General features: G+C 49.9%; 1 protein-coding gene across 1 annotated transcript in view; it reads right to left on the bottom strand.

The window, feature by feature from the left end:
- Positions 1 to 7,047, bottom strand: part of GTF2F2 (general transcription factor IIF subunit 2) — a 164,101-nt gene extending 157,054 nt beyond the window's left edge. Inside the window, exon 1 of the mRNA XM_066581927.1 lies at positions 6,894 to 7,047. Coding sequence (XP_066438024.1) covers positions 6,894 to 6,962 — 69 coding nt within the window. The 5' untranslated portion in view covers positions 6,963 to 7,047. The remainder of the gene's footprint in view (positions 1 to 6,893) is intronic.
- Positions 7,048 to 13,938: the final 6,891 nt, after the last annotated feature.

The following is a 13,938-nucleotide window of genomic DNA, read 5'->3' as shown; positions in this document are numbered from 1 at the left end:
TAAGCTCCGCCGCTTGTCCACAGCCCGCAATTGTAGGGGGCGGGACGAAGACTGGCGCTTTTACGCCTGCAGGAGTACACCTGTGTGATCTGATGCATTGGAATCCAATGCATCAGACGGTAGCGTATATTGACCAGCCGTAAAAACGGCCAGCCGATATACGCTCATGTAAATAAGCCCCAAGGCCCAACATCTTAAATGTTGGGTACCCATACCTATCACATACAAATTATACAAACCCAGTAAACATAGTAAAAAGTTTAATCCAGTGTTTCCCAACTCCTTACGCCCCCCCCCCCCCCCCCTCCCCAACAGGTCATGTTTTCAAGATTTCCTCAGTATTAGGCCGGCTGTCCACGGGCGAATCTCCGCCGGTCAGCCATATCTAATAGATAGGCCCGTGGACAGCCAGCCTTTCTCTCCTCCAAAAACTAAACAGAGAGACAGAAAGCCTAAACTGAGCAACAAGATTTGACATAAAATAGTGCATCACAGCAGCCATGTGCGCTTCAGTCCACACACCTGTGTAGGGCCCACTGTCCACGAGCGGATTAAAATTATAAAATCTGTGCGGGAAATCCGCAGATCTCGAAGCCCATAGGGATGCATTAGTGTCCGCAGGGCAATTTAATGCATGCGGATGTGATTGTTTTCCCCAGTGTGCGGATCACACGCACAGGAAGAAATCGCAGCATGCTGCATTTTTCTGCGGAACCCACAGGGGCGGCTTCCATTATAGTCAACGGAAGCCATCATATCTGCTGCACAGCCCCAGCTGTCATTGTGGCTGTGCCGCGGATCGCGGGAACGCAGGAGATTTAAAAAAAAAAAAAAAGAAAGTACGGCGCGTGCAGAGTGCAACCGCCGAGCAGAAGAAAGAAGATCCGTCCGCAAAGAGGAGAGCGCCACAGTGTCCGGACAGGTGAGTCAAGTGTCATTTTTGGCCTTATGGCTGCGGGAACGGATAGAAAACCACTGCAGGATTCCCCACTCGGTACCCGTGCGTGCCCGCGGACACGAGGCCTAGCTGTGAGGCGTTATCTTGTTTATCGCTTGGATATATCATCTTCTCATTTTCTCGGTGGTTTAATAACACTTTAGGGCTTCCACTGTTTTTAACGCGATTGTCATGGGACTTTTTTAATGTTAAAAACACATCACAAGTTTGTGCTTAGCGATTTTTGTACAATGCTTTTTTAACATTAGAAAGTCCCAATGACATTTGCGTTAAAAAAAAAACGCAGCATTAACTCAGCGTTGAAAAAACGCAAGTGGGTAGGAGCCCTTATGACACTTTTAGGCTGAATGCACATGGGTGGAAATTCCACAGCGAGATTTCCCGCAGAATTTCCGCCTGTGCCCGCTGCCATAGGATTGCATTAGTTCATGCAATCCTATGCAGACAGCTGCGATTTGACCGTGTGAAAACTCACATGGTAACAAAATCACGGCATGTCCTACCTCACAGGGGCCCGCACTGCCGCGTTATCACTGCGCGCCAGCCGGAACATCCGCAGAGCAGAGTGAAGACGCCAGACAGGTGAGCAGCGGGTCACTGGAGGAGCACGGGTCGCATCCCGCTGGGAGAATCCACGCAGTCGGAATCCGACCTGGCCGTCTGTATGTGGATGAGAGATGGGGGGGGGGGGGGCTATCCAGATTATATGGCTCAAACTCCCTACGAATGTTTTCCGTTCAGTTGTGGAATTCATGCCATGTCGAGTTTCTGCATTTTGCCGGGCTACGGGGTTCCAATATGACATTCATTCCTGTCCCATGACTTCTGGCATGTCAGTGTATAGATGTTCTAAACAAGGTGGCAAAAGAGAACCTGGCATCCTCTGCCCCTAAAGAACAGTATGGAAATATTGAACTTTATCAACCGGACAGTGGCGTTATGGTCCATTTACATGGGACAAGCTGTCGGACAAACAATATCCGGGGCAGCTTGTCCCGGTGATGCTTGCTGCTGTGCTGTTACATAGGAGCGAGTATCACTCAGAGCGCTGCCGGAATGGAGCTGGAACGTCCGGGGAGCGTTCTCCCCCCAACCACCTCCATTCACAGTAAGCAGACAGACGTTCATTTCTGAACAACACGTTGTTAAGCCTTCTGCGTGAATTCTCATTCAGTCGCTGCATGCATTTACACGGGACGACTATTGTTCAGATTCCGAGGGAGTGTGGGTATTTGAATGATTCTGAACAATAATTGTTTCGTGTAAAAGGGCGATTACCAGCAACTTATTATGAACCTACTTTAAAGGGGTTCTCTGGGACTTCCACTATTGACGCCCTATCCTCAGGATATAATAGAGAGAAGACGTGACAGCATATTCGGTGCAAAAATAGAAAAAGCCTTTATTCCTCCATAAGCCAAATGACAGCAACATGTCGACCAAACGGTCTTTTTCAAGCATACATACATATTGAAATGTCACATATATATAGTAATACAGACTAATAATGTAAATTAACAACACCTAAGTAAGCCCAGCCTACAGAGTAATGAGCCCATGATGTAAGTCTATGTGTACACCCATCAAAGGAGTCCCAGACTCCTAAGTGCGCAGCAACAATCAAAGAATCCCGCGATCTTGCGATCAGATCTCCCATCCTCAGGATAGGTCATCAATAGCGGAGGTCCCCTGCTGGAATCTCCACCAATCAGCGTACCTATTTGCCTGTAGTACCAAACAGGACAGCCAATTGGTGGGGATTTGAACGGTGGACCTCCGCCAATCAATTACTGATGTCCTATCCTCAGGATGGGTCGTCAATAGTAAAGACAACCCCTTTCCCAAGCAGCACCCATTACACTTTGCAATTGAACTGAGAAGTTTTCCCAGTATTAAAGGGAACACATCATCTGGGTCAGGGCTTATTCACACGGGCGTATATGGGATGCCGCTTTCACGGCCGTTCAATATAAAACACTACCATCTGATGCATTGGAGTCTAATGCATCAGACCACACCGGCGTATTCCAGTGGCGTAAAAACGCACGGCCAGCCAATAAAGCATCAGGCGCTTTGACACCAGGCAGCAAAGAGAGCCCTGGAACTATCTGCCCGAAATACGTTGGCCACTGCATAGACTCCTATGGGAGCCAGTGACGGTGGCGGGAGAAGAAAGGTGGGAGGGAGTTTAGCAGTGTGACTGCTAAACTCCCTCCCCCTTCTCTTCTCCCCTCCGTCTGTTTGCAATGAGAGGGGACTGGACTGAGCCAAAGCTAAGCTCCGCCCCTTCTCATTGCTGGTTGCGGACAAGGGGCGGGGAGCGAGCTTGGCTTCGCCCCCTCCCATTGCAAACAGCCAGAGGAGAGGAGAGAGGAGGTGTGTCAGCGAGAGGGAGGGAAGGAAGGGGGGAGACAGCTCAGCAGAACTAAGCTGTCTCTCCCCGCCCAACACCATTGCGGCCTGTGTGTATGCGCCCAGACTGGGCCATCTGAACGGGTGCACAAACATTTAATTTGTATGCCCGTCCACGCATTTTTACGGCGCCGGCGGGCGCACGCGAAATCGCCAACGGCTGTATAACATGCCCCCCATACGGCCTGAACCACGGGCAGCAAGAACCTGGGACAGGTATGCTGATTACCTCTGGAGGTTTTATTCTGTAATGTAAAAAAAAAAAATTGAGGGAATTGAGAAGGGTCATCAGAAGCCTGTCTGTGGGCTCCACAAAACTATTGAAATTGATACCGGAGAACCCCAGGGTTGGAAGATTCTACATGCTTCCCAAACAACACAAAGCTGGTAACCCAGAGAGGCCAATTATCTCGAATGTGGGAGCCCTCACTGAAGGAATCTCAGGATGGGTGGAAGGTGTCCCCAAACCACTGTGAGGAATACAACCAGCTACTTGCAAGACACCACGGACCTACTGAACAAACTATCAACCATAGGCCCTCTCCCTGATGGTGCCATGCTGGCCACCATGGATGTGGAAACCTTATATTCCAACATCCCACACGAAGATGGACTGACCGCCTGCCAGGTGCACCTTGAGGCCAATGGGGTTGCATCTAAATCCATGCTACAACTCACAAAATTCATTTTAAGACAATTATTTCTCCTTTGGCAAAGAGATATTTCTGCAACTTACCGGGACTGCCATGGGCAGTAAAATGGCACCACAATATGCCAACCTTTTCATGGCAAAGCTGGAGAGTGACTTTCTGGCCTCATGCCCCAGAAAACCATTGGCCTACTTCTGCTACATTGATGACATCATAATAATATGGACCAACTCCGAACAAGAACTAATAAAATTACCAAGAGATTCGATGCATTCCACCCCACCATAAACCTCATTAGGCTACTCGTATACTGAAATTAACTTTTTGAACACCACCATAAAAAATGTAAAACTATTCAATAAAGACATCTCTATACCGAAAACCGATTGATCGGCCCACATACACATCCTAAACACATCAAAAAGAGGAACATCTATACCATCTTAAAAGTGCATTTTTAAATCAGGGCTACCATCCCACCTCAATTGATGACCAAATCACCAGAGCCACCAGGATACCCAGAAATCAACTGCTCCAATACAAGGAAATAGAAAGAAAAGGACGTGTGGCTCTAGTAGTGACCTACAATCCGCAACTAGAGGTACTAAGGAAGACTGCAAAGAAACTCCATCATACCCTACACAAGGATGACCATCTGAAAACCATATTCCCGGACCCTCCCCTTCTGTGTTACAGGCAACCCCCAAATTTGAGGGACTTTATAATCAGGAGTGCATTGCCCTCCGACATACAAGAAGGAACTTCTCCCTGTAAGGTAAGGAGCTGTAAGACCTGCTCACATATACTGACTGCGGACAGAAGACAAATTCCCAACACACAGCAGGACTATAAGATCCCGGGGACATTCACATGTTACACGTCCAATGTTGTGTATCTGATCCGGTATAGTAAATGTTCTGTTGGGGCTTTATGTTGGGAAACAGGACAAAAACTGAAAGCCAGGATGAAGTCTTATCAACACGCAAAGAGAAAAATTACCTGCGGCCGAGCAGCTTTCTAGCCACGGACACAACATAGAAAATATGAAAGTTATTATAGGAAAAGGCAATTTCGAATCTCAACGTCACAAAATAATTTGGGAGTACAGGTTTATGACCATCCCTGACACTCAAGAGAGGCATCAACATCTCAAAAGGCTTCATGCTATGGTACAGAAATCTATAGCATAGATAACACGCTGGCCTGGTAACCCCTGGTGTACATATATACACACACATCTTCGGATCTATTCCATTAAGCCTGAGGAAGAATCCCGAGTAAGTTGGAAAGCTCGCTATAACATCATGTATTTTTGTTAGCCATTAAAGGTATTAATATCTACAAGATGACTTGGTTTCTCTTGCTGGGAATAATCACATTTTGCTCTGCAGGCTAATGATCATGGCCGTCAGCGTCTAGCTAGAACGGTCCCTGCAAACAGAAAGGGGACTCCGGTAGAAAATCACATTCAATATAGAAGACCCCACATGCATATCCTACAGGTCAGTAAAGCATTCTTTGGCTTCCATGGATATGGGAGCAGAAGACCCACCAAAGTGCCGCTGTGGATATCACAACACCAGACACGGCACCTCTCCTGGGATCATGAGATCGCCTAACTAGACTCTGGAGGATCGACATGTGATGGGCTCCGATAAGTCACAGCACCAATTGTTGTAGGGTGATGTAGAGTTTGTGCGTGGCACAGAATCCATGGAGCCCTGGACCCCAGTTATCAACAAGGCACTGTGGTGGCTCCATACTGGTGAGTGTGTCTGTGTGATCCCTTCCCAATGATGGGATATTCCAGCAGGATAATACACAGTGTCATCAGGCCCAAGTTGTCCAGAACTGGTTCTAGAGAGTTCCTACAAATGGTGTGTCCTGCATTATGCGGAGGGGCGGAGAGGAGGCAGAGAGGGGGCGGGAGCTCAGTTCCTGCTCCTGGCTCTTCCATCCTCCCCCCGCAGATGAGGACAACGTTTATCAGTTCGGCATGAAAACCGAGCCGATATACACTCGTCTGAACACACCCTGAGGCTTATAGTCCGGATGGGCCATTACCAGCCGATCAGTGAGGCCACTCCCACATATGCGCTGATTACTGCAGCATTTTGAACGCAGTGGTAATCGCAGTAGGACGCTTCCATTGATTTCAATGGGTCCTCGCAGAGCTGCGCTGGAATGTGATGTTTTCTAATGCCGCAATTTGAGCGCTGTCTGCTTGATTTAGCCTAGTTTTCACACTTTTTAACGCTCATCACAATGATGGAGTGCGTTAAAAACCGCTGTCGGATGCAGTAACCTGCGTTCAAAAACAGCAGTAAAATCGCTGCGCTTTGTTGCCGATTGCCTGCCAGTGCGCTCCTACGCTGAGCTGTTTTCTGCAGGAAGCAGACAGCTCCGTTCTCGCTGCAGTGGCCAGACTTGGGATTCAGTTCAATGGGAACTTTGCCTGTAATACCAAGCTTGGCCAGTGCAGCGAGAACAGAGCTGTCTGCTTCCTGCAGAAGTCAGCTCAGAGCACTAGTGCAAACAATTCATCAGGGGCTCCTCTGGTCTACTGCTGATCGTCTGCCATGCTTTGGGCAGGACATGAATAGCTTACATCAGCAGTAGACCAGGGGAGCCTCTTGGATGAAGGACGAGCGATCTCCGGTATGCAGGCAAGTAGTCAGCCACACAGTCAGCCATATTTGTATCTGACGAGAGGCTTATCGGCGGCCACCAGGCAGAATCCATGCCAGTGATGTGAAAGTGCCGGTAAATCATCTGTCCGGGAGGCCCCGGTGCACGCCGGCTGTAGTCACACACATGGCCGCTGCCCTGAGCACAGAGGCGGGGGAGCCTACCCGCCACACGCCGGCCCTCACCTTAACCAGCCACATGCCGGTGTTCTGCTTCGCACCACTCAGGTCCACTTCTCCCTTCTCGGCAGACATGCTGACACTGTTTTCCCTGCAGCACTCTGTTACTACCGGCACATGGGGGAAGACTAAAGCCGCTGCACACCCTGTACGGAGCACGAGAGGAGACAAACCTCCTACAGCGTTTGTACCGTCCCACTGCTTCCACTTCCCTGCTGGCGGCTGCCCAGAATGTCCTACAGAGGAGGTTCCTCTACCCTGAGCAGCCATCGGTGTACAGCCGGACGTGCACAGAGCCTCAGCACCACAGACCCCCAGGAACAGCGCCAGCCTCCATTACCCCCTCACTCCTGCGCCATTGTCTATTCGTTGTCATTCTTGTGATATGTTTTTTACGTTTCCATTGATATAACCGTATGAGGGCTTGTTTTTGCGCACCATTTAACCCCTTAGTGACCACGCCTTTTTTCTCGTATTTTGGTCCATCGACACGTATGGGGACTTGTTTTTGTGGACCATTCAGCCTAGCCGCGCACAAACAGGTCGGATTCCACATGTGGGAGCTCACAGCAGATGCCATCCCTGTGCCCGGCTGGCATCCGGGTGTACCTGTATATATCTGTATTGCGGATGGTCCGGACAGCTCGCTGTCGGACATGCATAGAACAGACTTTTAAATTTTCTTTCTTGCACCCTGACTAGGCAATAACGCGGAATGCACGACCTTCCCGCAATGTCAATTACGGAAGGACCATGAGTCGGATGGCTTCCATTGACTAAATGGAAACCATCGGCGCAAAAATAGAACATGCAAATTTTTTTTTCCATGAACAGAAATCACAATTGCTGACCACTTGTGAGCGGACATGCAAATGTTCTATTCTTTGTCAATGGATGCGCAATGTCACGGATTGTCTGTGTGGGTAATGATCGCGAATTCCGCAATCCACATCCAGTGGTGTGAGACCGGCCTTAACGTACCGGATAATACACTGAAAATCTTTTTAAAAAATGTGATGTGGGTGAAATGGCAAAAACCACAATTGCGTCAATGCTTAGTTTTTACCGTGTTCACGTTGCAGTAAAAATGTCTTGTGACTTTTAGGGCCGGCTCGCACGAGCGCCTGCGTAAAACGCCGAGTGTATAACATAGCGTGTTACCGCAGTGTGAGCCAGCATGACGCCGTGTATCACACGCCGCTATCGTGCACAGACTGACTTTTTAAAAAATTTCCGTCTCTGCTGTTTAGTGACGTTACATATAAACACCACACATATGCTACGCTAATTTTCGTGTGCATCGCGCGAGAATATAGTTCGTGGATGCGCACTTATGCTGAGTGTCAATACTAAATGTATCCTTTTTTTATGAACTCTGATACTTAAGGGCTAATTCCCACAGGCGGATTCACGCGGCAGAAATCCGTGGCGTTGCCCCGCAGCTATTAGGTTCTATTGAATGCTTACAGTGTGGAATCCCACCCTGTGAATTTACCCGTACTCACCCGCGGCATGTTCTATTTGCCGCGGGCGTACGCGCGAACGGATTCCATTGCAGTCAATGGGAGACATCCGTCACGCTATCTTCCGCTGTAGCACATCTGTTGGTTTTTACCCCGTAGCACGCTGTAGCACAGCAGAAGATAGCGTGAAAACGCTTCCCCACCTACTGCCGGCCGCGTCAAGCGCTCTACTGCGCATGCGCGCCGGAGCGTCTCGCGGGACGTCGGGCAATGGATCCGGAGGTAAGTATGGGGTCTCTGGGGGGCCCCGTGACGGACTCTGCTGCGGAATTCCGCTTGCGGAGCCCGTCAAGGCCGTGAGCACTAGGCCTAATTCTGAGACAACCCCTTTGACTACTATTTATGTTGCGCAAGTAATTTGGATACCACAACACCAAAACAAATAGTATATACCCCTAGATAACACGTAAATATACATCTGCTATGGCTCTCAGGAATACGGCAACACAAAAATATACCTTTTTCCATAAAGCATGCCTTTTATTGTGTAAAATAGTCAAACGCTAGTAATTGGAATGCTGATGAGGGCGGGGTAAAAACCAACAGATTTTCTCACAATATAAACACTTTTATTGTGAAAAATGGTTTTGTGTGCTGGGAATTAGGGCTCATTCACACGGGCGTATTGTCACAGCGTATTACACATGCGTATTTCCCGTGCGTAACGTGGTGAATGGAGGCAATTAACCCTTTGCAATCCAATTTTGGATTCAGGGTTTCCTAGGACAATGGTGGCGAACCTATGGCACGCGTGCCAGAGGCGGCATGCAGAGCTGTCCCTGCTGGAACGCGGGGCCGTCGCCCGCTCACCAAGTTAGTGAATACCGGCAGGGGCTGTGGCTCCCCTGCCGGCATTCACTAAGCAGTGCTGCTACGTGTGCTGATTCCTGCCACATATTAACTTTTTTTCCCCACTTCTGCTCTAATCAGCAATTCCAGCAACCTGATTGGTTGTTTTGTGAATCAGCCAACCCAAACAACCAATCAGGTTGCTGGAATTGCTGATTAGGGCAGAAGTGGGGTAGAAAAAGTTAATATGCATCCCGGCCACACTGTGATGTCAGTGTGCAGGCGGTATCCTCCTACCCCCTCCCCCGACGTCTACTACTTGGTTCCTCGAGAGCACGGGGAGGAGGCGTCCGGCAGCACACTGATGTCAGTGTGCACCTGCTATCAGCGCTGCTGGAGGGCACATCGGGCAGAGGAGGGGGTAAGTATGTGGGTCTCGAGGGGTAATGGGGGGCCGCTGTGGGGTGTCACTATGCTACTGGGGGGCCGCTGTGGGGTGTCTCTGTGCTACTGAGGGGCTGCTGCAGGGGGGATCACTGTGCTACTGGGGGGCCGCTGCGGGGGTTCACTGCTACTGGGGGGGGGGGGGGGGGGGGGGTGCTGTGGAGGGAGGGGGGTGCCACTGTGCTACTGGGGGGCTGCTGCTGGGGGGGGGGTCACTGTGCTACTGGGGGGCCGCTGCGGGGGGTCACTGTGCTACTGGGGGGCCGATGCGCGGGGGGGGGTCACTGTGATACTGGGGACCGCTGGGGGGGGGGTCACTGTGATACTGGGGACCGCTGGGGGGGAGGGAGTCACTGTGATGCTGGGGCCACTGGGGGGGGAGGGAGTCACTATGATGCTGGGGCCACTGGGGGGGTCACTATCATTGCTGGGGCCACTGGCGGCGGTCACTATTATCGCTGGGGCCGCTGGAGCGGGTCCCTATTATCGCTGAAGGCGATCCCTATTATCGCTGGGGCGGCTGGAGATGGTCCCAATTATCACTGGAGGCGGTCCCTATTATTGCTGGGGCCGCTGGAGGCGGTTACTATTATCGCTGAAGGCAGTCCCTATTATCACTGGGGCCATTGGAGGGGCTCCCTATTATCGCTGGGGCCGCTGGAGGGGGTCCCTATTATCGCTGGGGCCGCTGGAGGGGGTCCCTATTATCGCTGGGGCTGCTGGAGGGGGTCCCTATTATCGCTGGGGCCGCTGGAGGGGGTCCCTATTATCGCTGGAGGCGGTCCCTATTATCGCTGCGGCTGATGGAGGCGGTCCCTATTATCACTAGGAGTGGTCATTTCATGTGACGAATATGGCCAGGGTTTTTTCAAAATAGACAGCGTGCAGATTTTGACTGCTTATTGGATGCAGAAATGCTTCTCAGAAATTTCCGCTGAGGATATTCTGCAGTATTTCTGCGTCCAAAAAGCAGTCAAAATCTGCACGCTGTCTATTTTGAAGTGGCCCTGTCCTTTTTAGAACGACGAGGGTAAAATCATATGTCGTGATAAGCCCCGCCCCCTGATGTGTTGGCACTTTGCAGTAAATAAGTCTGGTTTGGGTTGCAGTTTGGGCACTTGGTCTCTAAAAAGTTCGCCATCACTGTCCTAGAGCACATGTGTCAAACACAAGGCCCGCGGGCCGAATGCGGCCCGCTGCCTCATGTTATGTGGCCCGCGGCATGCCGACGGCCGCTCACCACTGTAGTGATTACCAGCTGGGGTGCCGCAGCTCCCCGCTGGTAATCACACTGGCAGCGCTGATCCCTTCTCCCCTGAGTCCCCTGCTCTTCAGTTCCGCAGGAGAGGACTCAGGGAGGAAGCGTGCCGTGCTGCACCCGGCGCATATAAACTTTTCCCACAAGACTTTGCACTCTTGAGCAATTCCAGCAACGTGATTGGTTGTCTGGGTTGGCTGATTCACAGTGATTGGTTGTCTGGGTTGGCTGATTCACAGTGATTGGTTGTTTGAGTTCGCTGATTCACCAAACAACCAATCAGGTTGCTGGAATTGCTCAATAGTGCAGAAGTCTTGTGGAAAAAGATAATATGCCACCCGGGCTCAGCACGATCCGAGGAGGAGCGGCGCTGACAGCAAGGAGGAGGTAAGCATATGGCTGGGGAAGGGGAACTTAATATGGGGGGTGGGGGGTTAATATTGTTGTTGCTGGGAGGAGGTTAATATTGCTGATTGCTGCCGGGGGTGAGGGGGTTAATATTGCTGGTGTGTTTGGGGGGGGGGGGGTGAGGGGGTTAATATCACTGATGTGTTGGGGGGGGGGGGGTTGATATTGCTGCTGGGAGGGGGTTAATATTGCTGCGGGGGTGGGGTAGTAATATTGCTGGTGGGGGTTAATACTGCTGCTGGGAGGGGGTTAATATTTCTGCGGGGGGGAGGGGTTAATATTGCTGGGAGGGTTAATATTGTTGCTTGGTGGTGGGAATAATATTGTTGCTCGGTGGGGGGTTAATATTGCTGCCGGGTTGGGAAGGGGACGGGGGGTTAATATTGGTGCTGGGAGAGGGTTAATATTGCTGCGGGGGTGGGGTGGTAATATTGCTGGTGGGGGTTAATACTGGTGCAGGGGGAAGGGGTTAATATTGCTGCTGGGTGGGTGGGGGTTAATACTGGTGCTGTGGGAAGGGGTTAATATTGCTGGTGGGGGTTAATATTGCTGCTGGGAGGAGGTTAATATTACTGTGGGGGTCGCTATTACTGCTGGGGCCACTGTGGGGGTCGCTATTACTACTGGGGCCACTGTGGGGGTCAATATTTTTACTGGGGCCACTATGGGAGTCACTATTTTCACTGGGGCCACTATCAGTCACTATGACTACTGCGACCACTATAGGGGTCACTATTATCAGTGCGACCACTATAGGGGTCACTATTAGGGTTCACTCACACGGGCGTAATTGCATTTCGGTCGCACAAATACGCTATGTATTTGTGCAATCGAAAATCGCTTATGCTTACGTATTTGGGCGTGCAGAAAAGAATGCAGATGGCCCACTGAGATGGTGCGCAAATATGCAGTGAATACACTGGTTTCCTGCGCGGCCCATTCACTTCAATGGCCTATTGGGGTGCGTAGTACGCAAGAAAATAGGTCATTCTGTGTGACAATATACATCATGTGAATGAAATCACTGAAACCAATGGCTTCTACTGCATATTATGTACGCTAACACGCTGGTGTGAACGAGGCCTTACTATACTGTCTTACAAGCGGCCCTTTGAAGGTCCCCATAAGCCTGATGTGGCCCTCGGTGAAAATGAGTTTGACACCCCTGTCCTAGAGGGTTCTCTCTTTCTGCCATTATATAATGGCGCCATCTGCTGGCTAGAGCCAGTATTGCGGTATGGGACATGCTGGAGAGGCCCCCAACAACAGAGTGGCCAGTAATCTACAGTAAGAATACCCTGCCAGACGTCTTCCAACATTGGAGCTGTACAGTCTATAATCAGAACGTCTTTCTCAGAGTTTCATAAGGAGCCCTTGAAGGGCTGCTTATTGATACGATTCTCCATTGCAATGCCTGCGAATGGACAGCGATTAATATGGAGCACTGCTCTGCGCAGGGGGGGGGGGGGGGGATTTGAAAAAAAAAGTCACACTGCGCATGTCCGTGACGTTATAATTCTGGGCATGCGCAGTGCAGCCCAGACGCAATCTCTACGAGCAGAGCTTAGGGGCAGCACTGAGTACAACGCTGCGTGATTCGCAGCATTATACTCTTACAGCCGTGTAAACGAGCCCTTACTGTTCTTTTCATTTCTTAACATACAGAGTCCTCATCAAAACCGCACAGAGTCTTTCTTAGGCAGATAGCCAGATTGGAGTTAGGAAGGTATTTTTTTTTCCTTAAATGGGGAAAGTTGGCTCTACCTCATTTGGGGGTTTTTTGCCTTCCTTTGGATCAACATTGGGGGTGTAATAGGCAGAATATTTAGGGGGCCTTCACACTTACGATCGCAATATCACTGCGTTTTTTTAACAAAAATGTCAATAGGACTTTCTAATGTTAAAAAAGCTTCGCACAAAAATTGCAAAGCACAAACTGAAAATATCACTAGAGGGCAAAATCCTCAAACAGTGACTTTTTTTTTGGCCATGTGATACCTGCTAACTCACTGGAAACAGGAGTGATGCTTGATTCAGAAAAAAAATGCACCAACGGTAATATAGAAACTTCCAGCCTTTATTGAAGAGCGCCACAGCTTCATTTGTCACTAAAAGGGACGCTTTTTTTTTTGCCAAATGGTCCGATAATTGTATCTTACATGATGGCAATCGTCAAGGAGTCTCAGTGCTCCATAGTTTATTGGGTGACCAAGGTCTTGCGACCGAAACGCGTCCCTTTTTGTGACAAATGAAGCTGTGACACTCTTCAATAAAGTCTGGAGGTTTCTATATCACCGTTGGTGTAACTTTTTTCTGAATCAATCTATTTGGATCTCATGAAGGACTACACACATCACCACGGAGAGTGAACACTCAGCCGGACTGTGGAAGCGGATGAGAGGCGGTGAGCACATTTTTGTTTTTCCTAGTAGTGATGCTTGGCAAGGTCAGTGGAAAGAGAAGATCAGGACGACCTAGAACAAGAAGGCTAGATACAATCAAGGCCACCATGAACATGTCAATCGCAGAACTGAAAGAAGCGATGAAGGACAGAAATGTGTGGAGAACATTGATCCATGGAGTGACCGAAGGTCGGATGCGACTGATCAGATAATCATCATCATAGATG

Source organism: Eleutherodactylus coqui, chromosome 1, assembly GCF_035609145.1.
Source record: "Eleutherodactylus coqui strain aEleCoq1 chromosome 1, aEleCoq1.hap1, whole genome shotgun sequence".
Taxonomy (NCBI): domain Eukaryota; kingdom Metazoa; phylum Chordata; class Amphibia; order Anura; family Eleutherodactylidae; genus Eleutherodactylus; species Eleutherodactylus coqui.
This window is presented reverse-complemented; position numbering and strand designations above follow the sequence as displayed.